Raw genomic sequence first — 25,845 nt, forward strand, 5'->3', positions numbered from 1 at the left:
TTGCTGGTACAGCAAATTTTAACTGCAGATTATAATAGGGCATTTTTTACATCTCAAATATGATTTCTTCCTACTAAATTGAGATGCTTGTCAAGAGTAAGTGACAGGTTTTTGGCTATTGGTGAGATAGTTTTTTACAAAACTTTAGCAGTTTTCTACATCCGTGAGTGTAGAAACACTGGCTTTAGAGAGAACAGTTTCATAACTTCATAAACTGCAGTGAGCTGGTCCTTCAAGCAGTAGGTGAATCAACGAATTAACCAATTAACCTTTTTCTGTGGCTTCTTTTTTTTTTGTCCTGTTGAAGGAAACTTATTTAACCTAAGTAAGTGCATATAAGAACTCTTCCTTACTGGTTTTGGTTTGGTTTTTTTTTTTCTCCCATGACATTTTCCCCATTTTTGTAACGTTGTGTGGCCTTTGAACAGTCAAGAGAAACAGTAAAATTGTAATATTGGTCAAATCTTTTGAAGCCGTGGTGGGTCTTTCTCTTTTTTTCTTTTCCTTACCTAGAAAGGAGTATTGGGGACGGAGGGGAGAGGAAGGTATTAAGACTGTTGCAAAGTAAAAGTGTGTGGCTGGTGCTACACAGAAAAGGTTTAGCCTGTGGTCCTGAGGCCTCACTGTCTTCTCCAATCCTTTGACTTTCCCTGACCTTTTACTCTGGACCTCTTGGCTGACACCAGCAGTGTTCAAGAAGGGATGGAGGGGCTTACACTAATTTAACTCTTCACAAATATTGTGAAAATGCGGTAGCCTGGTAATACTTGCAAGGCCCCTACAGTATTCCCACTGTAAAAAAGGCAGTAGCACAAGCTCAATAGAGGTAGGGATTGAAGGGCCTTCATAGCAGAGCCACACTGGCAACCAGGCTTTGCTAGTTCTGGTGCTCACACTGTTCTTTTTTTAATCAGCTACCTTTTGATTTGACTTTGTCACTGCTAAGGAGGAGACTCGGGGGATGGTCTCTTCAACTTGCTTAAAGAACCCATTGAGCTTCCCTTTTAAACAACTGAACAACTAAGCACTGAACAATTAAAACTAAATATTTTGTGCAAATTAAATGTGAGCATAAAATGTTTACAGCTTCACAAGCACCTCCAGTTTAAGAAATCATGCTTCATTTCTTTTTAAGTGCATGGCTAAATTTATACGGTCTAGAGGACAGTGTAGAAAAATAAAATAGATTCTGTAGTGGGTGTAAGCTGACATTATTCAGGCTATGTTTAGCTTACCTGCTATAAATACTGAACCTACTCTGAAAACAAAAATTGGCATCCAAGGTCCTAACCTACTTCCTTCAATATAAGAATATCTCCAGCCTCTTAGAAACAAATGTATAAATTCAAGACTTCTTTCTGCAAATCTGCACTCCCATGGAAAAAAAAAAAAAATCTGTTCTGCCCAAGTATTCAGTGAAATCACTCAAAAGAGGAACGATTCGCAGAATAGGGCCTGAGAGACACGGGAAAAATTTTCCGTCTTTAGTTTCAGATCTTATATCTTTCCCTTGAGTGTAATAGGACAGGCTATTATCCCCTTGTTCATCATGAAGATTAATGTTCAGACCAGCTGAAAAGATTACTGTTCTGTTGGGACCTATCGGGAGATCTTCAGACCTGTGTGAACCCAAGTTTAAACTTTTTAAATAGCAGAGCTAACGTCTCATTCTAGTTAGGCACAAACGCCTCTTTTGCTATTATCTCCTCTGTGATGCTGCTGCAGGAGAGTGAGGATGCCCTACAGCTCTGTATTATTTGTGGCATCTTTTATACAGACTTCATTGCTAAATGTTAAGATACGCAGGGAAAGCACCTGAGCCATTAACTCTTAGTCCGATGAAAAAAAAAAATAGCATCACCCTTAAATGGAAATGGAGATTTTTTAATTTCCTTTTCTGTATTTCATACGGAATGTTTTCCCTTAAAAATCTGTGATTCTTTCCTTAAAATTTGATACCTAAATTTAACGTGACAGAATGGAAATAAAAATAGGCAGAAAATTAAAGAACAGACACATCTGGTTTAGGAAGCCACAGGAAAAGATCTCACCTCTCATAGTGTTGAGGTCTGCTTTCTCTGTTCATCTGGGTATAAGTGCCTGTGGGCTGCTGGTGGAGAGTTTCATACAGCAACCCTTGTCTACAGAAAATCTACCCTGTTGCCTTGAAATACCACAGGTTTGTGTAGCCTCCTTTGTAGGCTTTCCAAGGGTCCCAGACCAGCGTCTGGGCAGGAGCTGAAACAAAACCACACAAAGGTGTGGTGGGAAAGGAAAGGGAGCTTTGTGGCCGAGAGAGGCACATCTTATGTTCATCTCAGCCTTCTAGAGTAGCAGAAATAATAATGAGTTAAGCGATGAGGGTTATTAGTTAGGCTGAAGTAGGGACTTGTATTGGGTTTGTGTGCCCAGGTGCTGGGGGGCGGCTGCAGGGGTCTCTGAGGAGAGGCCAGGCCGGGGCTGCCCCACGCCGGACTCAGCCAGCTCCAGCGGCCCCACCGCAGGGCACAGCTGGGCCCCTCGGCCACGGGCGGGCGCCTCGGGGAAAGCGCAGCTAAGAAAGGGCAGAACGCTGCCCGGCAGCGAAGGGCGAGGGAAAAAGAGTGAGAAACAGCCCTGCGAGCCCCAAGGGGAGAGTGGGAGGAGGGCAGGAGGGGCTCCAGCCGCCCCTGGAGGGATTCCTCTGGAGAGCCCCTGCCAGGGCAGGTGGATATTTCCTGAGGGAGCTGCGGCCTGTGGAGAGCCCACGCTGGAGCAGGTATCCACTTTGCAGCCATGGAGGACCATGGTGGAGCAGATATCCACACTGCAGCCGGTGGAGGGCCCCATGCCAAAGCAGGTAGATGTGCACTGAAGGAAGCTGCAGCCTGTGGAGAGGAGCCCACGCAGGAGCAGGCTCCTGGCAGGAGCTACAGCCTGTGGGGGACACATGCTGGAGCAGTTTGTTCCTGAAGGACTGTACCCCATGGAGAGGACCCCACACTATAGCAGGGGAACAACATGAGAAGGAAGGAGAGGCAGAAAGGAGCTGTTATGGACTGACCACAGCCCCCCATTCCCCTGTGCTGCTCAGGGAAGTGGGGAGATAGAGGACTCAGGAATGAAGGAGTGAAGTTGGGCCTGGGAAAAAGAGGGGTGGTGGAAAGGTGGTTTTAGTTTTGTCTTTTTTTTCTCTCTAACTTGATTTTTAATTGGCAATGAATTAAATTAATTTTCCCCAAGTCGAGTCTCTTTTGCCTGTGATGGTAATTGGTAATTAACGATCTCCCTGTCCTTGTCTTGACCCATGAGCTTTTTCATCTTATTTTCTCCCCCTGTCCTGTTGAGGAAGGGGAGTGAGAGAGCAGCTGGGGTGGGTGCCTGGCTGCCATCCAAGGTTAACCCACCACAGGACTGTAAAGGAAATCGAAGAGAAGTTGTCAGGGCTCATGGAGGTGTGCAGAGGCGCACACACTCTCACTGATATGTGTCCTGGGATATATATCCTGTTTGTGAGCTAGCAGGCAGAACTTACAGTGTCTCTGATCCATCAGGTCCTGAGTAGCCAGAGACTTTCCTGTACAAGACTGTCTCTCTGCCAGCGTGCTGCAGCAGGAGCCACGGTCCAGGCAAGGCTCCCTTACCTGGATCTGATCTGTATCCCTTTGGGGGAATAACGAAGGCTTTTAGGAAGAGTCTTCACAGCAAAGAGCCTCTTCCCTGTGCAGTGCCCTTCCCACCTGCTGACCCTGCGGAACTGGGTTAACCTTCAACACAGGCTGCAGGCTGGCTCTAGTTGAGGAGTGTGGGATGACAGGTGTCAGCATGGCGGGCTGGGGGTCCTGCTCACAGGGAGGTGGTGGGTTGTAGTTGTGTTGTCCTGCTGATCTTGTGACAACATGGAAACATGTTGGAGGGAGGGGAAGGAAGGCTACTTCAGTAAAGACTGACAGCCAGAGTTAAGCGCAATGTGAAATGCAAAGCTCACAACAAACAGATTCTCATGAAGAAGATAGGATCACTTTTTTTCCCTCCCTTGAGTTGTTCATTGATGGGAGTTTTTAGTTAGTTTGTTTTTCCTTTTTTTAATCCTGGAGGCAGTATATGAAGAGATTAAAAACACAGCATGTGCCAAACACAGCTTTTGGCACTAGATGCGAGTGGATATGAGATCGTTAAAGAGATTTTCTAGACCATTTTAGCATAGTCTTTTGAGGGCCTCTTGCATTGCTGCTAATACAGGGCTTGCTTGCTTAGGGATATGATAGTTTACAGTGATTGGTTTTACATTTCTGTGGGGTGATGCCGCAGTACGCGCTGTGGATTACAGTGGTTCAGCTGTGGGAACAGAAAGGTTAGCCTGATGCTTGTGAATGTCTTTTCATACTGTTGTAAAAGACAAGGAGATTTTATGGTTTTTCAGAAGACACATGATTGATAGTCCTGGAATCCTTGTTCGTGCACAGAATAAATGTGTCAGGGTCAAAACCAGCACACATTTTCCTCCAAAGCCTCAGTGAACAGATTGCTCTAAGAGGTTTAGTGCGCTTTTGACTACTCACAACAGTATGGAGTCTGTTTTGCCTACTCACAACAGTCTGGAGTAGGGACAAGCCCTTCACCTAGAAAATCTGAGGCAACAAGGAGTTCCAATGACCCTGATCTCACATGCAGCATGAATTGTAGAGCTGCACTCCAGCTGACCGGCAGTAGCAGAGCGGGAGTTATTGCTGTCCCTACTCTACCTGAGGCACAGGGAGTACTGTTTGATCCAGGTCATACAGGAATATTCAGCACAAGAGCAAGCAGTTAAATTCAGATTGCTTGGGGTCCAGCAGTTCACGTGGATTTTGTAGATTAGGTTTCTGTAAGTAAGAAAGAATAAAGTCAATATTTATGAAGTTTATGTTCCACAAACTTTATGCCAGATGATGTTATATACACCCTCAAAAGTTCCATTTACCTGCAGGAGAGAGCAAAGCCAAAGCACTGAAATGAAATCAAGTCATTTGACTAGAGATGTAAACACAAGGCAATAGTAGAACCAAGATTAAAATCTTTCCAGCTACTCAAATCTGTGACTGGATTTTGAGATTATCTTTCCGTTTTCCATCTTACCATCATACACATTGCTTGTTTTAAGCAGAGAAATGCAATCTGTTTGCATGCTTATTGTCATTAGCAGAAAGAATTAACCTCTTATTTGAAATAAAAAGGGTTACAAATAGAGAAAGCACTTGGGTAAAAATGTAAGAAAATGAGCGTAAGAAGCAAGAAATGCTTTGTGAAGGAGCTGGAAGAATATAATATAAAGATTAGTGGAATCAATGAGGTGATGATGAAGCTGATTGAAGGTTATCATCTCAGGTACACAGACAGGATGGCAGCCTTCGGCTGAGAGCTCTTGTTCCCATGAAGAGTCAGATGGTTGAAGCAACAAGCAAATTCCGTCTAGAGTAAAGAGGAGTCTACCTGAGCAAAGTTCAGATGCTGCTGTGTGGCTGGGCATATCATTCCCGTAGGAAATGAATGCCATACCTTTTATGTAAAACACTGAGCTAGAGAGCCAGTATAATGAACTAAAATGGACAATATTTTGCTATATATTCAGCATTGGGTCATGGGATTTCAGTTGTTCATTAAATTTACATTGCAGTTTTGTGGATGATATATAAAAATGACTGTGATCTGACCAGCACAAGAGCTCTAATTCAGCTATGGGAGAATGAGCTGAAATCTACTCTGGCTCATTTGTTATCAAGGAAAGTGCTTGCTGTGTTTTAAAGTCTTCAGTACTGAAGCCGATGCAGAGACCAGAAATGATATATCTGGATTTTCAAACCACATCCTGAGTCGACAAAATTGCCTTATGAAGAAAAAAATGCTTTTCTTGTAAACTGGTCAAAATTAATAAAGTGTCAAAGTGATAAAGCAATAATAAATGTAGCATTCACACTACTACTTAATTGTTTGCTTTTCAGCATAATATACTTCAATATATATGTTTCTCGGCATATATATATATACACTTCAACATACTATGCATGTTACTATAATAATTTTATTCTCTATATCATATTCCTCCAAAATTTTAAATTAAAGGAATAGGCTTATGAATGGTAGGAAATTAAGAAAGGCTGTGAAAGGTAAAAAGATATCAATGAAGTGAGAAGGTGATAAAAGGAAGCTATGTTCGAATCAGATACAGTATCTGACCTGTAACTGGCATAGAAATGTCTTAGGTATTAGCAGTGGATGGTCTCCATGGTCTCAGAGGGAGGGAGGTTTATTCATGGCTCCAGAGCTTTTACGACATCTTGGTTACTGTTGCCTTCCCTTTTTCCTTTAGGGGAGGTCTTTTTTGCCATACATTCAGTGCTACTGGTTGTCAGTAAATGTGTTCCCTTTCACCTACCCACCTCTCTGAGACTTGGGCGTGTTTGCAAGTTGTCTGGCTGAAAATGAGCTCCTGCAAGAAAGTCCTTTGAGTTGTCTGTCCAGAGCCCTACCCATACCCTGGGGAGAGGATTTCTTATCAGAGGTAACGAGCACAGTTTTGAAAAGAATGGGCATCCTTTGCTGTCAGTTCGAGCCTTGGACTTCACTCTTAGATGTCATGGCGATGCTGACATTACAAAGCTAGATATTACACTCTTTTCACCCACCCCAGGCAGTTACCAGCTTCCTGTGTCTTTTTATCCTTCTCCTTAAATACGTGTTCCTCAATCATACAGTGAAAATCTTCTTTGTATTTAACCCAACCATACCAGAAAGAGGAACTTTCTGGTTCAGAACAGCTGGACCACTTTTCACAGCAAGATAGTGTTTAGCAAGCCTGCAAACAGTTTACAGCAAGTTGTCCATTTCAATAGTCTCTGTGAGAGTGGAAGCAGGAACCTCAGCAACTTCATTCCGACGTGGTGGCAGCCTCGGCTCCCCTTGGTTACTGCGCCCTCTAAATTACAGCTTAGGGTAGAAGGAAGAAGTACATCCCTGAATTGCCAGTACAAAGTCTTTCTTTATGCTTCCCTTCTTTTAACTGCCCTGCTGTTTGGTAGTGACTCCTAAAACTCTTTCAAGAGATACTAATGTATAAGTGTATCATTTAAAGATGACTGAATCCCACCCTTAGATCTTCAACTCTTTCTAAATTAAAGCGCTCTCGCATTTAAAGATGCTGTGCAATATGTTTAAGTCAGGTTATAGATAGACTTAAGAGAATATGGTGCCCTCTGCACTGTGCCTGCAATGATCTAAGCTTTTCTTTGTAGTTATTTAGGATTTTTCATCCTTTTTTCAGGAAATGAATGGCACTGTGTGAAAACAAATTGTGTAAGGGGACTGGTGACAGGACATTTAAGTGAAGCATGGACATTTCAATTGAAGTACAGTGTGTTAGTCAAATGCTACCTGCTGGGCTGATTAGCAGTAACAGTATAATTCTGTAGCCCGTGTTATACAGGAAATCATAGTAGAAAAATAAATGGCCTTTCTTGTCTGTAGTGTGGGAATATATAAATGGCCTGTGCTTTGATACTCACTTTGTCTTAGGTTCTGGAATGACCAAGAGTTGTGTATGTGCTGTCATGGCACATCCATTTTCTTAAGTGCTTGGCAGAGCGAGAGGAGCAGTGATTGCAGGGAAGGAACTGATTGTTTTGTTAGTTTGTGATTTTTGTGTTGTGGTTTTTTTAACAGAGGTGGTAGCTTTAGGATGAAAAGGCTCTTGAGGTTTTTGTTGGACTTAGCCTCTCTGTCTTTTTGTTAAATAAACAAAGTGTGTATACCTAGACCTTCAAATAGAGGCTTTAAAAGTCCTACAATGTCTTGATGCCTGTCACTGCTTCCAAGACTACCAGTGAAAGGCAGCACTGTCAGCCATCACAGAAGTGCAGAATTTTAGCTTTTCTCCCTGCCTGCTCCTCTCATACTCCAGCTGGGTTTGTTTGCATACCTGTCACATACTTGTATTTTTCATTTGCACAATTCATGCAAACCCTAAATAATAGCTGCATTCCCTTTTCGGATATCTTTATTAGCCTTGTCCCAACACGCCACAACCCCAAACCTCTGTTTTATGAATGCCTTTTCAATGGAGATGCATGGAGATCTACTCCATGCTAGATTGGTTTTATTTTCTTACTTTTTGGGCACCAATCCATGACATCACTGCACTGTTGCTATTGAACAAAGAGTACAACTTCGGGATCACTTCTGTCATACTTTAAAATACAGAAATTGTTATATTTTTCTTCAACTTGCAGTACTCTGGCAATCTCTATCACAAAAAGATGCAGTCAGTGAGCACTTCATTGTTTCAGATAGGTCCCGTACTTTGCGATGAGTACACATGTGTGAATAACAGAGCAGGATTTGTCTGACATACTGACAGTTTTACAAGGGAAAGAAGACACATTCAGAATGTTATTGCATCATTTTAATTACAAGTCAGAGGGAACTCTGTGCTTCCTTCATTCTTACTTTTTAAACTGTAGAAAACGTCAAAGCCAAAACAAACAAGTTCATGTATGGTGAGGTATATATACCAAGAACCTACACAGTAGTTGCTCAGCTTTTTGAAGACTAGGCTAGGCTAGGCTAATATTTAAGCTTCAGTCCCATTGCTCACAAGAAAAGCAACATATATGTGGATTACTGATCCTTTGCAAAGTCACCTTAACTTCACTGTGGTTCCAGGTTAATGTAGCACATTTTCCCCATGGCCTCCATTGGGGTGGGAGTCATTTTTACTGCTAGTTGACTGGTAGGGAACTGTTGTGGGTGGGTCTTTTTAGTAGTATTATTTTCAGATAATTGATCCATCTTTTTTAATCGCAGTCATCACCAGTCAAACAAAAGCAGTTTGTTTCTACACTGGAATCAATAAAATGGAAAATGTATTATGGCTTAGCCATAAGCTTAGCCGTTAGCTTTTGCTGTTTTGTCTCCTGTTTAAGGATAGGTTTTCCTACCATTCTTATTCTATTGGTTGTATGTAAGGTCTGTGTGATCTGTAATCTGCACAGAAAATACATGCTGTCTGCAGTGCAGGACTAGCTTTTTTGTTTCAGTGTTTGCTGCTAATATAATGTGTTATATTGATCCAGTCTGGCTTCTCAAGTATTTTCCTGATGGTGATGAGAAAGATGGTGTAATTCTTCACCAAAAAGAAAAGAGCTTAATTTTCACGCAAACGAATATTCAACAGAATCGTAAAGCCCTAGCCCTGGTAATAAAAATAGAAGCTGATGCTATTAATACATCATTCCAGATACACAGAACACCGTTATGTGGCTCCTGGGTTGAGTAAAACTTCATGTAATCACAGTGGCCATAGACTTGAGTCCTATAAAGTCAGAAACTTCACCAGATGGCCATTGTCAAGGCAGCTTCTAAAGACTCTACTGCTGCAATGTGTTAGGGCTCTAGATATGACTCACTCAGTGGTAGCTTTTTAAAATACAATTACTGAACATAACTGATCCACATTATGGAAGTAATAATAATAATACTTTGCACTCAGTGACCTTTTATCTGAGGACCCAAAAGCTGTTAACCAAGGCTTTTAAATACTCCCTTTCTGCTTGCAGGAAATAAAGTGTTCAGGGGTTTGATGGAGTGTGAGAGAATTGAGCAACAGCAGTCCATCTCCGTGGCCTATTATAAGCAGTCAAGCAGTGCTCTCTGCAGGTCTGCGACTGGGACAGGAGAGCGCTCCTGTTACTGTCCCTGTCCCTGACAGCTGGGACATGATGTGCCAGTCACTTGGGGTTGAACCTCCTACTTCAGTAGTACTTTTAATCTTGAGTAGAATCATAGAATAGAATCATAGAATCATTAAGGTTGGAAAAGACCTCTAAGATCATCGAGTCCAACCGTCGACCACCATGCCCACTAAACCATGTCCCCAAGTGCCGCATCTACACGTCTTTTAAATACCTCCAGGGATGGGGACTCAACCACTTCCCTGGGCAGCCTGGTCCAATGTTTCACCACTCTTTCAGTAAATAAATTTTTCCTCACGTCCAATCTAAACCTCCCCTGGCGCAACTTGAGGTCGTTTCCTCTCGTCCTATCACTTGTTACTTGGGAGAAGAGACCGACACCCACCTCGCTGCAACCTCCTTTCAGGTAGTTGTAGAGAGCAATGAGGTCTCCCTTCAGCCTCCTTTTTTCCAGGCTGAACAACCCCAGTTCCCTCAGACGCTCCTCATAAGACTTGTTCTCCAGACCCCTCACCAGCCTCGTTGCCCTTCTCTGGACACGCTCCAGCACCTCGACGTCCTTCTTGTAGTGAGGGGCCCAAAAGTGAACACAGTATTCGAGGTGCGGCCTCACCAGGGCCGAGTACAGGGGCACAATCACTTCCCTACTCCTGCTGGCCACACTATTTCTGATACAGGCCAGGATGCCATCGGCACTCTTGGCCGCCTGGGCACACTGCCAGCCCATGTTCAGCCGGCTGTCAACCAGCACCCCCAGGTCCTTTTCTGCCAGGCAGCTTTCCAGCCACTCTTCCCCAAGCCTGTAGCGCTGCATGGGGTTGTTGTGGCCGAAGTGCGGGACCCGGCACTTGGCCTTGTTGAACCTCATACAGTTGACCTCGGCCCATCGATCCAGCCTGTCCAGGTCCCTCTGCAGAGCCTTCCTACCCTCGAGCAGATCAACACTCCTGCCCAACTTGGTGTCGTCTGCAAACTTACTGAGGGTGCACTCAATCCCCTCATCCAGATCATTGGTAAAGATATTGAACAAGACCGGCCCCAAAACTGAGCCCTGGGGAACACCGCTCGTGACCGGCCGCCAACTGGATTTAACTCCATTCCCCACAACTCTCTGGGCCCGGCCATCCAGCCAGTTTTTGACCCAGCGCAGAGTACACCTGTCTAAGCCGTGAGCCGCCAGCTTCTCGAGGAGAATGCTGTGGGAGACGGTGTCAAAGGCCTTACTGAAGTCCAGGTAGACCACATCCACAGTCTTTCCCTCATCCACTAGGCGGGTCACCTGGTCATAGAAGGAGATCATGTTGGTCAAGCAAGACCTGCCTCTCACGAATCTGTGCTGGCTGAGCCTGATGCCCTGGTTGTCCCGCTCATGCCTTGTGAGCGCCCTCAAGATGAACCGCTCTATAATCTTCCCCAGCACCAAGGTCAGGCTGACAGGCCTGTAGTTCCCCGGATCCTCCTTCTGGCCTTTCTTGTAGATGGGCGTCACATTGGCAAGCCTCCAGTTGTCCGGGACCTCCCCCGTTAACCAGGACTGCTGATAAATGATGGAGAGTGGCTTGGTGAGCTCCTCTGCCAGCTCCCTCAGCACTCTCGGGTGGATCCCATCCAGCCCCATAGACTTGTGAGCATCCAGGTGGCGTAGCAGGTCGTTGACTGCTTCCTCTTGGATTATGGGGGGTTCATCCTGCTCGCTGTCCCCGTCTTCCAGCTCAGGGGGCTGAATACCCTGAGGATAACTGGTCTGCCTGTTAAAGACTGGGGCAAAGAAGGCATTGAGTACCTCAACCTTTTCCTCATCCTTGGTGACAATGTTCCCCCCCCGCATCCAATAAAGGATGGAGATTCTCCTTGGCTCTCGTCTTGTCATTAATATATTTGTAAAAGCTTTTTTTGTTGTCTCTAACGACAGCAGCCAGATTGTGTTCTAGCTGGGCTTTTGCCTTTCTCATTTCTTCTCTGCATGACCTAACGAGATCCCTGTACTCTTCTTGAGTAGCCTGCCCCTTCTTCCACAAGCGGTAAACTCTCCTTTTTTTCCTGAGTCCCAGCAAGAGCTCCCCATTCAGCCAGGCCAGTCGTCTTCCCCGCCCGTTCTTACGGCGTATGGGGACAGCCTGCTCCTGCGCCTTTAAGACTTCCTTCTTGAAGATCGTCCAGCCTTCCTGGACCCCTTTGCCCTTCAGGACTGTCTCCCAAGGGACTCTCTCAACCAGCATCCTGAACAGGCCAAAGCCCGCCCTCCGGAAGTCCATGGTTATGGTTTTGCTGGCCACCCTCCTTACTTCACCAAGAATCGAGGATTCTACCATTTCATGGTCGCTAAGCCCAAGACGGCCTCCGACCACCACATCTCCCACCAGTCCTTCTCTGTTTGTAAACAGCAGGTCGAGCGAGGCACCTCCCCTGGTAGGCTCACTTACCAGCTGTGTCAGGAAGTTGTCTTCCACACACTCCAGGAACCTCCTAGGCTGCTTCCTCTCTGCCGTGTTGTATTTCCAGCAGACGTCCGGGAAGTTGAAGTCCCCCACGAGAACAAGGGCTAGCGATTGTGAGACTTCTGCCAGCCGCTTGTAGAACGCTTCATCTGCCTCTTCATCCTGGTTGGGTGGTCTATAACAGACTCCCAGCAGGATATCTGCCTTGTTGGCCTTCCCCCTCATCCTTACCCATAAACACTCAACCGTATCATCATCACAATTGTTGAGCTCTATACAATCAAAACACTCCCTAACATACAGGGCCACCCCACTGCCTCTCCTTCCTCGCCTGTCCCTTCTGAAGAGTCTGTAGCCGTCCACTGCAGCACTCCAATCATGAGAGTCACCCCACCATGTTTCTGTGATGGCGACTAAGTCATATCTCTCCTGCTGCACAATGGCTTCCAGCTCCTCCTGTTTGCTGCCCATGCTGCGTGCATTGGGGTAGATGCACTTGAGCTGGGCTATCGATTTCACCCCCGGCATCAGCATGCCACCCCTAGGCTCATCTCTAGTGAGCCTGGTTTTCTCCCCTTCCTCCTTCAAACCTAGTTTAAAGCCCTCTCAATGAGCCCTGCCAATTCATGAGCAATGATCCTTTTCCCCCGGTGAGACAGCTGAACTCCATCTGTCTTCAGCAGGCCTGGTGTCATGTAAACCTCCCCATGATCAAAAAAGCCAAAATTCCTCCGATGGCACCAGCCCCTGAGCCACACATTGATCAGGTGTGTTTTCCTGTTCCAAGAGCCAGCCTGTGAGTGGGATTCCTTGTACGTTAAAATGCTGTGTGGCAGGAACGAGAAAGACATTGGCCCTAACTTGAAATTTCCTTTGTTTGCTCTGTAAACTGTGAGGATAATACTGAAATTATGTTAAGATCTGGGGATGAAAGATACTAAGGCTCAGGTATACCACACTTAGCTGAGGGGCTTAGATGTAGAGTGATATATCTCAGGCGCTATACATTCAGGACAGACAGATAAGTACCTGCAAAGACTGGCCTGTATTTTAGGGAGAACGATTATGTCCTTTTAGAAGTACCACATGTTGGCCATGAATTTACTGAGCTTTAATACTCAGCCTCAAAAATCATATAATGGTATTTATCGGTAATGGGAGTAAATAACTGTATTTGACATTTGCTTTTGTATAGTCAGTAGTTATTTTTTCTTTTTTTTTCCCTAAAGTGATTTTATTGTTGATTTTCAGGGTCTAGAGATCATGTCTGAAAGTTTTCTTGGTGACTTTTTGTTTTATCTTTTAGATTGATGTGATTGTGGCTTTGGGCGGACTTGGAGGACGCTTTGACCAAACAATGGCATCAGTGGAAACACTTTTTCATGCAACAAACATCACTCCTTTTCCAGTGATAGTGATCCAGGAGTGCTCGCTGATTTACCTGCTTCAACCTGTAAGTGTTTTGAAAAGTTACTTCATAATAAAACTGACCTTCCACCCACCCTGACCCTGTAGGTCTTGCACCATTAAATGCTCATTTTCTTAATTGTATTCTGTAGGGTCAGAGTCTAGATATAAAATATATTGCAGGGAAGTGGACAGCAAATGATGGGCTCTGCATTCCTGCCTTGGAAAAGATTGTGCTTAATTTGTTCAGAATAGATTTGTTTAAAAGGGGAGGAACATAGAAATCCATAAAGTATGAAAACTGAATTTGGGCAAATAGAGGATTTTGATGATAAATTAAAAAAAAAAATTAAACTTTTTAATTAGATTCCAGTAAGTTTAAATTTTGCACACAGCCCTTTTGCATGTTGAGTAGCAATGAGGATGTCTGCAGTAAGAGAAACAAAAGAAAGATGTAAGAGGAAGATATGAGGGAGTTCCTGACAAACACGTCGGGCAGAGCTCTTATGTGGTCTGAGTGATACAGTTCATTATGATGGGAATCCAGCTAGCATCAACGAGGGAATTTATTTAAGATGTGTTATTTTTGTGGTTTTTCAGGTCGTTATTCCATTTATTGATTCATAAAACAACACACACAAAAGATCTTGCTGGGCTTGTGCTTCTGAGATTTAAATTAAAAGCAGATCTAAGCATCAAAGAGTCTTCTAACAGCGATTCATTTATTTGTTTGGAAATATCTTTTCCTGATGTCAGGGTTTCTAGAAGCTTAACTAACTTTCCCATTTTATCTTGGAAAGCTTATTTCATTAAAATAAATAACATTCACAGATAAATTTGACAAAACCCAGCACCACACATGCTTCATTGTAATTCGAGAAAAGCATTAATAAGGTTCTATGAGATTGTAGATTTAAATCCACAGGGGCAGATGCTGTATTAACAACTTTGAAGCACTGTGTCTGCAGGAAAGATAGTAGGCACAGGAGCTTATTTGCCAGTGTGACGAGGAATGACTGATCATTAGTTGCACAGCTAAATGGATAGAGGCAGCAGAGTGAGGGGGAAAGAGGGCTAAAGGATAACTAGTTAAAATCTGAAAGTGAGGAGTAACTCGCTTGTGATTACCTGTGGGTGCAATACTTCACTGACCACTGTAAATTAATCTTAGGAAATTTTTAAGAACATATTGAAAAGCTGAAATAAGATGGAGAATTCCCATACAAAACACTTACTTGGACTGGAAGGACTTTTAGTTCTTTTCATTCATCTTTTCCGTAAGTGGCTTGCCTGAGGTTGCTTTCAGAAGAGTCTTCAATGAATAATTAAACCCTTTGCAACTTGAAAAAAAAAAATCATAATCTCTGCATTTCAATAGACAGGAGAGGTCACTAATTGTTTGGGCTTGCTGGAAACTTCTTTATGTTCTGGTTTTAATAATGCCGTACGAGAAGCATGTAATACTTTTTTGTTGGTGGGGAGAGTTCCATAGGATATTTTTTTTTTCTGCCGTTCCTGGCTGTCAGTCTGCATTGCCAGTACCTGACTTCTGTAACTTCAGGCTGTGTCTAGCGTTCAGAAATAAAGGGCAGATATAGGGGGCAGGCCATTTAAACAATCTTCATGCTAACTTTGACACAAAATTGCTTTTCATTGTTGGTTTAAACTTGTCACTGTCAGCATCTTCAGTCAACTGTCATGGTACCTCCAGATAGTAATATTAATCCTACATAGTTTAGGTAAAAATCGAGTGAGTAGTTTATACACAGAAAGAAACAAGGATCCTAAGCTTGAAAGTACCCTTTTTTTTGTACAGAGTTCAGCGTGATATTTTCTCTTGTAAACAGCCACAATCATGGCATTCTCTCTTTTTTCCCCTCTCCCCTTTGTAATTTAAAATCAAGGTAGGAGGGAGTTGAACACAGTGGGAGACCCACTGACTTTTTGAAATGCAAGTCTGGAAACTGTGCAACAAATGAAGCAAGGTTTTGAGACTCAAATGCTAATGGAAATTATAAAGTTAATAGCATCATGCTTTTTCTATAAAATGTAGCTCTGAAAACTTTCTCTCTTGGGGAAAAAGAATCTGATCTTTATTGGATTCTTTGGATAAAATATATGAGCAAAATATAACCATATTTTTGCTTCAAAGTAACATTAGCCCTCCACTCACTATAGCCAGAGACTAGTATTGGTTCTCTATCGTGTGTACCTAGGCAGAGGCTAAAATCTTTGGATAGAGCAGAGAAACTGGTAATCCCATAAACAGCCCTAGGAAGGATACAAAGGGGAATAACAAGTCAAGCTGCTGAATTTTTAGTTAGTAATGCAGAAACTAAGAGGAGGACTGTGTGAGTAGATCTGTAAGTACACCATAAAATCTATTAAGTAATTGCTTTGAAAGAGTTATTTCACATTATTACAATGTTGATACAGAGGGGTACAGCAGAAGAAATATATCAATATTTAACACACTTGTAAAGGTCCACAGTGTTGTAGGAAACAGGCTTATAGACTTGCTAGAAGTCTTCAGGGTGACAGAGGAAGACAGCAAGGACAATGCCCAATTTGGAATCCACTGCAGACTACCAAGCAAGGAGGACCAAGTAAACAAAGCCTTTTTTCATGAGTCAATAAAATTATCCAAGTACTGAATGTAAGGATAATTGGCATTTTGAGTACTGAGGCCTCTCTTGGGAAATAGACGGACAGACAGTGCAAGTTTTTGAAATATATTGGGAAAAATGTTTGCCATGGAAAGTGAAGAAAACTACAAGGAAGTAAACTCTTTTATAGTCATTTCTGACCTGTAAGGATGAACTATGTTGAGAGGTGGAGAAGAGAAAAAAGATGGGACGAATTACACCCCATAAATGTCTGTCTCCATGGACTCTATGGAGAAATTGGGTGGTAGGCTGAGATCTAGGTATACGCTGTAGGTATCTAAATTTAGATAAATGAATTCCAATATAGGTCAAATTACTAAACAGGTACTTAAGAAAAGAAAGCAGGCATGAAATTAGGTGCACCTATGGAAGGGCCCAAGCGATGAGAACATAGTCTGTAACTACAGACGTTGCTCTCAGATTTTCTCTCATCTGAGTGGGAAAGGAAAACTGATAACAAACAGCCTAAATTTAATGCATCTTTTGCTCAGTCTTCACTAAAGCAAAATATTCCTTTGAGCAGATAACCAACACAGTTAATATCAGTGCCAAAGTCCGAAGACTTTAAATTGCCTCAGAGAAAAAGCAAATAAGAGATTGAGGTGCCTTTGATTTTTGCCAGCTCCAAGGGTTGTTAGTTTTTGTGTGCCATGCAACACTAATTAGGATAGGAGTCAGAAACAGGGAGACTTGTGTAAGAATTCCAGGAGGTAATGCTTGCTCTGAAGCATTTTCTAATGTGATGATTGGAATTTTAAAAAGAAAAAAGAAGGAAAAAAAAAAAAGAAAGAAAAAGTATCTCTGTACTGAATAGTCATCGTATTTCTTTCTGAAGTGGGGGGGAGGGAGGAAAGCCTGAATTCTTAATAAGGAGTAATCACTCTTTATAAGCAGGATATTTTATGCAACAGTCCGTACATTTTATGCTTGAAATTTTGGTAATATCAATTACCATTAGAATATAGCCTGGCTGAAGAGTATTAGGCCCTTAGAGTCATGTTTATCATGCTATCCATGCTCAGTATGAATGGCTTAAGGTTTCACATACATACTTTCTCATTTTCTGTTAGTGTGCTGCTCAGGAGTACAGAAACATTAGCTTCTGTACACTGAGCATAAATTATCTTTTATCTGTGAGTTTTATGGCAGTTTGTAATACAAGGTAATAGGATTTATGACCAGGAGATGAGAAGATGTCCAAGAGTTAATGAGGCCTGTCTTTTACATTATACTGAGCAGTTCAGTGTTCCCCACACAGGATTCCAGCCCTGGGATGTAGGGGAGAAGAACTGCTACCTATACATGAAAATGTGTTACAGCAGCATATTTTTGTCAGTTAGCTAACTCTTTGAAAGAGTGCGTTAATACTTCGATAACCCTTTTTCTTGCACACAGCTTTTCTTGTGAGTGCATGCCTGCCTTCCCTGTGAGAAATGATGAATAATTTAACAACAGAGACAGTAGTCCAGCAGCAAAATATGAGCACTAAGAATCAGGAGTCCCATCCCTTATTCTTGGGTCTTTACTACCGTTTCATTGAAGAGGAGTAAATTGTATAGGCTTTTGATCTCGTAGTCTCCTAGTTTGTAAATTGGATAAAACCCACGTCCTTCTCTGAATGGGTACTGTGAGGCTCGTTTAGTTTTTTACAAAATGCCATTACATTCTCAGCTCTGCACCGAGGTGGAACATAGTATGATGGTAATAGTAACAACAGTATTAGTAAGGCCCTTAATTAACATGAATATTGCCATACAGTAGACTGTGCAGCTAATTAGTTAGCATGGTCCCAAGCACAGTTTTAGTGGGAGCCAGCTATCATTCTTGCAGACAGTGCCTGGGCACAGTTTGGGGTTAGCACAGGCCAGTAACTGCTTACTAAGCGTTTGGAGGGTACCACTTTGTCTTGGGGACAAGAGAGAACAGCATATGCATATGAGCAGTGCTGTGCCTACAGGCTTGAGGTCCGGAGAGTATTACCTGAACCGTTTTACAGATGCAGAGAGAGTGACTAGGCATGGAGATCTGCTCCTAGATGGGGACACTGCAATAGATGTAAGTGACGGAAGGTACAAGACTGGAAACTTCACTGGAGTTTGTTGCTGCAATTCTCTATGCCAATGTTATTTGGTTTGGTTTGTTTCCATGCTTGTAAAGTTTAATGGGAAGTGCAGGGTATATACCTTCAACTTCTGAGTTTTCTTCTGGATCCAGTTCCTTGAATTTTGCAGGAACTTCAAGAATTAGTTGTCAGATCAGTTCTGTACAGCCTCATACACGTAAGAAGCAGATCTGACTTGCACTGGCACTCAGTGGAAAAAATCCTTAGTGAGTGTGCCTCTTCCGGAGGATAACTTTGGAATTTGGAGATTTGGGGATAACCTTTAATGTCTCCTTTTCCTGTATTATTAGTATATTTTGTGGGTAGATTCAGTTGCAAAAAGGTCCCAGTTGCCAAGGAAGGGGTTTAAACATATATTTAATATTTAAACATGTATTTAATATTTAAACAAAGTATTTAAGCATATATTCAGTACTTAAAATATTTATTGTCCTGAAAGGCTGTCTTTCTTGTTTGGTATCTGCTCTCAAAGAGCACTGTTGGAACTTAATCTAGTTGACAAAGCAGTGCGTCTCTGTGCCTCAAGCTCCTTGTAGGTCACTTGAATGAGTGTCTATGGAATTCGCAAATACACAACTTCAATAAATACATCTTTTTGTGACTTTTTCTATGAGAAAGCCAGCTGTTCAGCTGGACGGAAACACTGCCAATGTCAAAAATATTAGCAGTGGAAAAGCCATACTCAAGCCCTTCTCTGGGAGCCTGACTCCTTCAGAGAAACCCTTGCAGAAAGGTTTTTTGTGCTTCCAGAGCTTCAGTAGCACATTTGAAAGGCTTCTCAGAAAAAAAGTTGCTATGTTGGTAGTTTAGCTGCCTTAGTTTCCTCCTTTGGTAGGAAACTTTGAGGATTTGGTTACAGCTCAACTTCTGTTCTTAAAATAAGGCTGTTAGAGTTAGAGCCTGTGTTTTTCTTCTTCCCTGGGAAAATCCAGCTGGGCTAGTGATCATTCAGGCATTCTTACCATGTGTTTTTGTAGTGGGCCTGTGTAAATGGGACCTTCAAAAGGCTCCAGGTCCAAGTGACTCAGGTTTATTTCATGGTAATTTATGGCTATGAAGTGGTGTTGCTTCATGTTTACCGCAGGATTTCTGTGTTTTAGTGGATATCAGTGATCTGAATTTAATTCATTTCTGTCAATCACATCTTGACCTGGGGAAGAGTTATTTGCTATCTTGCTTCTCACTGTTCCAAAAGGAAAATTTTAGTGGGATTTTCTCTTAACAGCTAAATTCTTTATAACTCAGTTCTATTCCAGCATCAGCAAATGTGTAGTGTGAAATATACAAAGCATATCTAGTATCTTAGTAATAATAATTAGCTCTTGAAACAGTCATATCCTTTCAAGCAGTTTATTTAGCATCAGTTAAAAGTGCAATCTGCATCAACTTTATGAAATATTTGGAATTATATGGATTTTTCATGGATTTTTTTGCAGAGGATGACAACTAATAGTTATGGATTACTTCTGTATAATGAAGACATATGGGAAATATTTTTTTTTAATAAGTCTCATCCTACAGCCTTTGCTTAGACAAACAGATTACAACAAATTCATAAGTCAATTTGTTAGCTTGCAGGTAACCACTTTAAAAAAAATACTTATCTTTCAGAGAGGAAAGGAAAATACCAAACCATCACTGCCAGGTGAAAAAGAATAGTCTTTACTAAATGAGATTTTCATCTGCTCATAATTCTTAAGAAACAAGTAATGCTCTATAGCAGGTTATGTTAATCACACAGCTGTTTTTAAATTCACATCTTAATGGTTGTCTGCAAGAGATCATGTAAGGAGTCTAATTGGATTACTTATGTATTTCTAAATTCTGGAGTCATCCAGTTTGATTCTGAATCAATATCTGGTGTTTGGTAAGTTTCAATGGTTCTGCTCTCAAAATTTTTCAGTCTTTGTCCAGATTTTTAATTAGTTACTACAGCAGCTGATGGATGATCATCTAGGAGAATCTTGACCCTAAATAAAGCTCTTCCAATGAGGTTCCTGCTCTCTGTTGTTGCCCCTAGCTGTTGTAATATGATCTTGTTAATATGATAATATCTATTTTGCTGCTTTATAGAAACCATGAGAACTTTTCTGTTACAAAGCTAATTTTCTTAGAGCTGGGCTTTTTCCCAAACCTGTCAATTACTTGTGTTTCCTTTGAAGTCTTAATCCTTCTTTTCATCCCCACCCTTAACAAACTGCTTTCTGCAGTGCTCTGATACTTTGGGTTTTTGTGTGCAGTGTAGTATTAATAACTTACTGTATGGTAAAACAGTTCCTCTGCTGCACAAGTTGCCTACTTTACATTAAATGGTCAGCAGCAAAACATAAAATGTTTGTCTTTAACGTTTGCTTATTGGTAGGAGCTGATGCTTAAACTGAGATCAATGGGAAGCTGGTAAAACTTTCTCCTGTTTTGGTGATAGCGGTAAACTGAGGAAGACCACAACAGTATTTTCACTTGCTGTGTGTTCATTTAATCTTTCTTCTGTAACTAAACAGGACAAAGCTGGAGTGTGTGTGTTCATTCTAGTTTTGTTTGGGTTTTTTTCCAGGTAGGACTTTGATCCTATATGGGGATTTTGTAGCAAGCTAAAGAATTCCCAAGTTTTTTGTGAATAGATTTTTGACTAAAAAAACCAAAAAGCATTTTAGAAGACTGTTAATATGGATTCTAAATTTGATCAACAGAATTAAATACTTTGTACATAATTTAATAAGCTTTCTACAAGCTGCCATATTTTTGTACTTTAAAAAAGAAAAATTATTCAAATGCTTGTCTGTATGAAGGTCGCATAGACTGGTACTTTACAGATTGATTTTGTTGTGTTTTTATGATTATTGCTGTGCTTTAAAATATTTGTCTACCACCTGACACCTAGAGGGAGTAATACAGTGTTTTGAAGTTTCAAGGTTAACCATTAGACATAAAGGACTGAAGGGACTTAGAGGGATAATGATGAACACTTTCTATGACTTGCCTGATCAGAGGCCACTCCCCTTACTAATTAATCATCATACAGCAAGATCTTATTTTCTGTTTCTAATCTTGTTTCTTCTTCTTTCCTTTTTTTTTCCCTCTGGACTTTTCGTGGATCCCATCAACTGTCTTTTCTCGGCACATCATGATATCTTAATTTTTTAGTTTAGTTTCGTAAAAAATATTCTTCCTTTAACTTAAGCAGCCACTGCTACCCTGAAGATTTTTCCCAAGATCCATCTCCTCCCAGCAGTTACAATTCTATGCTATGAAGCATTAATTCGTCGATGCCTTTTTGTCATTCTGGCTTCATCTATTCCTCTTGGGTCTCGCAGTATTTCCTCTTGATTCTGCAGTTGTACCAATGACCAAAGTGGCCTTGTCTGTGTAGTACTGGAAACTATTGGGGTGATGTCTACTGCAGCATGCCTATGCATCACGCTTAAATTATTGCTGAGTTATAACTCTGTTCAGCTTTATTGTGTTAGCCCAAATTTCTCAAGTACTAGGATTCTGTGCTACCCACTAAGTGACACTCTCTGAAGGCATCTTACTGCCTTGTTTGAGGTGAATTTCACCAAAGTTTTGTAGTAAGAGCTTTCTTCTGAGTATTAAACGGATTTCAGTGATAGTCTGGGGGTATGGGATTTTTTCACTCCCTCCCTGGCATTACAGAAAGTTCTGTAGGGAAACTAAAAGGTATCAGGAGTCTGTAATCTGTGACAGAGCCTCCTCTGGAAAGAAAATGAATGTCTGGAAAATATTTTATTGCATACAATTAAAAATACAGCAGGGAAAATCCCAACAAAGAGGAAGTCAGGCAAAAATGCCCGGAGGCCTGCATGGATGAACAGGGAGCTCCTGGACAAACTCAAACACAAAAAGGAAGCCTACAGAGGGTGGAAGCAAGGACAGGTAGCCTGGGAGGAATACAGAGAAATTGTCTGAGCAGCCAAGGATCAGGTTAGGAAAGCTGAAGCCCTGATAGAATTACATCTGGCCAGGGACATTAAGGGCAACAAGAAAAGATTCTATAGGTACATCGGGGATAAAAGGAAGACAAGGGAAAACGTGGGCCCTCTCTGGAACGAAACGGGAGACCTGGTTACCCGGGACACAGAGAAGGCGGAGGTACTCAATGACTTTTTTGCCTCGGTCTTCACCGGCAAGTGCTCGAGCCTCACCGCCCAAGCCACAGAAGGCAAAGGCGGGGACTGGGAGAATGAAGAGCCTCCCACTGTGGGAGAACATCAGGTTCAAGACCATCTAAGGCACCTGAAGGTGCACAAATCCATGGGACCCAACGAGATCCATCCACAGGTCCTGAAGGAACTGGCGGATGAAGTTGCTAAGCCACTATCCATCGTATTTGAGAAGTCGTGGCAGTCCGGTGAAGTTCCCACTGACTGGAAAAGGGGAAACATAACCCCCATTTCTAAAAAGGGAAAAAAGGAAGACCCGGGGAACTACAGGCCAGTCAGTCTCACGTCTGTGCCTGGGAAGATCATGGAACAGATCCTCCTGGAAGCTATGCTAAGGCACATGGAGGACAGGGAGGTGATTCGAGACAGCCAGCATGGCTTCACCAAGGGCAAGTCCTGCCTGACTAACCTAGTGGCCTTCTATGATGGAGTAACTACATCAGGGGACACGGGAAGAGCTACAGATGTCGTCTATCTGGACCTCTGTAAGGCCTTTGACACGGTCCCCCACAACATCCTTCTCTCTAAACTGGAGAGGTGTGGATTTGATGGGTGAACTGTCCGGTGGGTGAGGAATTGGTTAGATGGTCGCATCCAGAGGGTAGTGGTCAATGGCTCAATGTCCAGATAGAGGCTGGTGACGAGTGGCGTCCCGCAGGGGTCCGTATTGGGACCGGTACTGTTTAATATCTTCCTCAGTGACATAGGCAGTGGGATCGAGTGCACCCTCGGCAAGTTTGCAGATGACACCAAGCTGAGTGGTGTGGTCGACACGTCAGAGGGACGGGATGCCATCCAGAGGAACCTGGACAAGCTTGAGAAGTGGGCCCATGTGAACCTCATGAGGTTCAACAAGGCCAAGTGCAAGGTCCTGCACGTGGGTCGGGGCAACCCCTGGTATCAATACAGGCTGGGGGATGAAGGGAGCAGCCCTGCCGAGAAGGACTTGGGGGTACTGGTGGATGAAAAGCTGGACAAGCCAGCAATGTGCCCTCGCAGCCCAGAAGGCCAATCCTGTCCTGGGCTGCATCAAAAGAAGCGTGGCCAGCAGGTCGAGGGAGGTGATTCTGCCCCTCTACTCTGCTCTGGGGAGACCCCACCTGGAGTACTGCGTCCAGCTCTGGAGCCCTCAGCATAAGAAAGACACGGACCTGTTGGAGCGGGTCCAGAGGAGGGTCACAGAAACGATCAGGGGGATGGAACAGCTCTCCTACGAAGAAAGGCTGAGAGAGTTGGGGTTGTTCAGCCTAGAGAAGAGAAGGCTTCGGGGAGACCTTATTGCAGCCTATCAGTACTTAAAGGGGGCTTATAAAAAAGATGGCAACAAACTTTTTAGCAGGGCCTGTTGCGACAGGACAAGGGGGAATGGCTTTAAACTAAAGGGGGGTAGATTGAGACTAGATATAAGGAAGAAATTTTTCACGCTGAGGGTGGTGAAGCACTGGCACAGGTTGCCCAGAGAGGTGGTGGATGCCCCATCCCTGGAAACATTCCAGGTCAGGTTGGACGGGGCTCTGAGCAACCTGATCTAGTTGAAGATGTCCCTGCCTATGGCAGGGGTTTGGACTAGATGACCTTTAAAGGTCCCTTCAACCCAAACCATTCTGTGATTCTATGATAAAATCAATATTATTGTTCCTAGACTGAATGTAAATGACAGTAAAAATTGAAGCGATAGTAGGTGATAATTTATTATCTACTACAAAACCAAAAAAAATCAGAATGCTGAATACTTAATGGTTGACCAAGCCTGAAGGGTTGATAGATTCCTTTAGAGGAAAACTTAAAAATGGTCCTTTCTGCTCACATCTGAGCACTGGCATTAGTTGAAGTTGCAGAAGGTGAGCATTTGTATTCTGGCCTCAGTTATATTTGAAAATATGTTATCTCTTAAATTCAGTCCCTTTATGAAATTGCTTAGGCTTTTCCAATCCCTTACAGTATCACTGTTAATTCTGTATGTGCCAGGGCAGTGGTGTCAACTGTATGGATTTTCTACATTTACACTTATTGTTAAAAAAAAATCAGTGCAGAAGAATTATAATTTTAGTAATATCTGAGGTTCTAGGGAAAATGCCGTACTACCCTGATAAACAAGATTTAGCTAGAACTATTCAGCTTTGCCATGGGAAGTGATTTACTTTGCAATCCAAATTTTCTTCATGTTGGTAACATCTCGTTACATTACTTCAGCACTCTCTCTCTGCTGTAACAGAACATCCCAAGAGGAGACAGTGATCAGGGATTGAGTTCTTCAGTTAGTCTTTTAAGACTAATGTGTCTGTCATTCTCACATCAACTGCAATCAAAAATACTTGCCAACAGTGCAGTTGGGCCCAATGACCTTCATGGGAGCACGGGCTTCCTACTCCTAGTCCTAAAATCCAAGATATTTGCAGTGAGTGTGTTCCTGTTAAAAGCAAAAAAAGGAGTCTGGAAGCTTGTGACTTGGCAGCAGAAGAAAGGCTCCTTCTCCACCCTCAGATCTAAATTTACAGAATTGGCACAGTGCCCTAATAGCCAACAAAAGGGAACAAGCTCCTTCTGGGAGAACCATCTGAGTCTTAGCAGCAGGTGGAAGTAGCAGGTAACAGTGATTGGAGACACCCTTCTGCAGGAGACGAAGGCACCCATTTGCTGACCAGACATGCCTTCACAGGAGCTGTGTTGCTTGGCAAGGGCCTGGATCCAGGATGTTGCGGAGAGACTGCTAAGGCTCGTCTGGCCCTTGGACTGTTACCTCTTGCTGCCCATCTACGTGGGCACCAGTGACACTGCCAAGGGAAATCTGAAGTAAATCAACACAGACTGCAGAGCTCTTCAGACAAAGGCGAGCCTACATGCAAGCCTAGGTAGAGTTTTCCTCAGTCCCGTGGATGAGGGGGAAATGCTCAGGTAGGTGCAGACACAACCTGTGAGTTAACGGCTGGCTATGTAGCTGGTGTCACAAGAAGTGCTTTGGCTTTTATGATCATGGGTTCCTCTGAGGAGTGAGAACTGCTAGTGACAGACAGGATCCATTTGACAAAGCAAGGAAAGAACATCTTTGCCCACAGGCTGGCCAACCTGATGAGAAGAGTTTTAAACTGGGTTATATCGGAGGGTGGTGATGACAGCTTATAGTTAAGTGAGGGAGTAGTGGTTAGGGGTGATAAGTTCAAGGGGCAGAGGAATGGAGTGAGAGAGCCCTCAGGAAAGATAAAACAAGTCAAAAGAGAACCCATCTCAAGTGCCTGTGCAGAAATGCATGCAGCCTAGGAACAAACAGGAGGACCTAGAGCTCCATGTATGGACACAGAACTGTGAAATCATTGGAATGGCTGAGAA

At 42.9% G+C, this 25,845-nt stretch overlaps 1 protein-coding gene across 5 annotated transcripts in view; it reads left to right on the forward strand.

Moving 5' to 3' along the window:
• Positions 1 to 25,845, forward strand: part of TPK1 (thiamin pyrophosphokinase 1) — a 318,844-nt gene that overhangs the window by 192,924 nt on the left and 100,075 nt on the right. For all 5 annotated transcript variants that reach the window (XM_076330745.1, XM_076330747.1, XM_076330750.1 and 2 more), the window contains one exon: positions 13,449 to 13,595. In XM_076330745.1, the coding sequence (XP_076186860.1) occupies positions 13,449 to 13,595 (147 nt within the window). The remainder of the gene's footprint in view (positions 1 to 13,448; positions 13,596 to 25,845) is intronic.

Source organism: Aptenodytes patagonicus, chromosome 2, assembly GCF_965638725.1.
Source record: "Aptenodytes patagonicus chromosome 2, bAptPat1.pri.cur, whole genome shotgun sequence".
Lineage (NCBI taxonomy): Eukaryota > Metazoa > Chordata > Aves > Sphenisciformes > Spheniscidae > Aptenodytes > Aptenodytes patagonicus.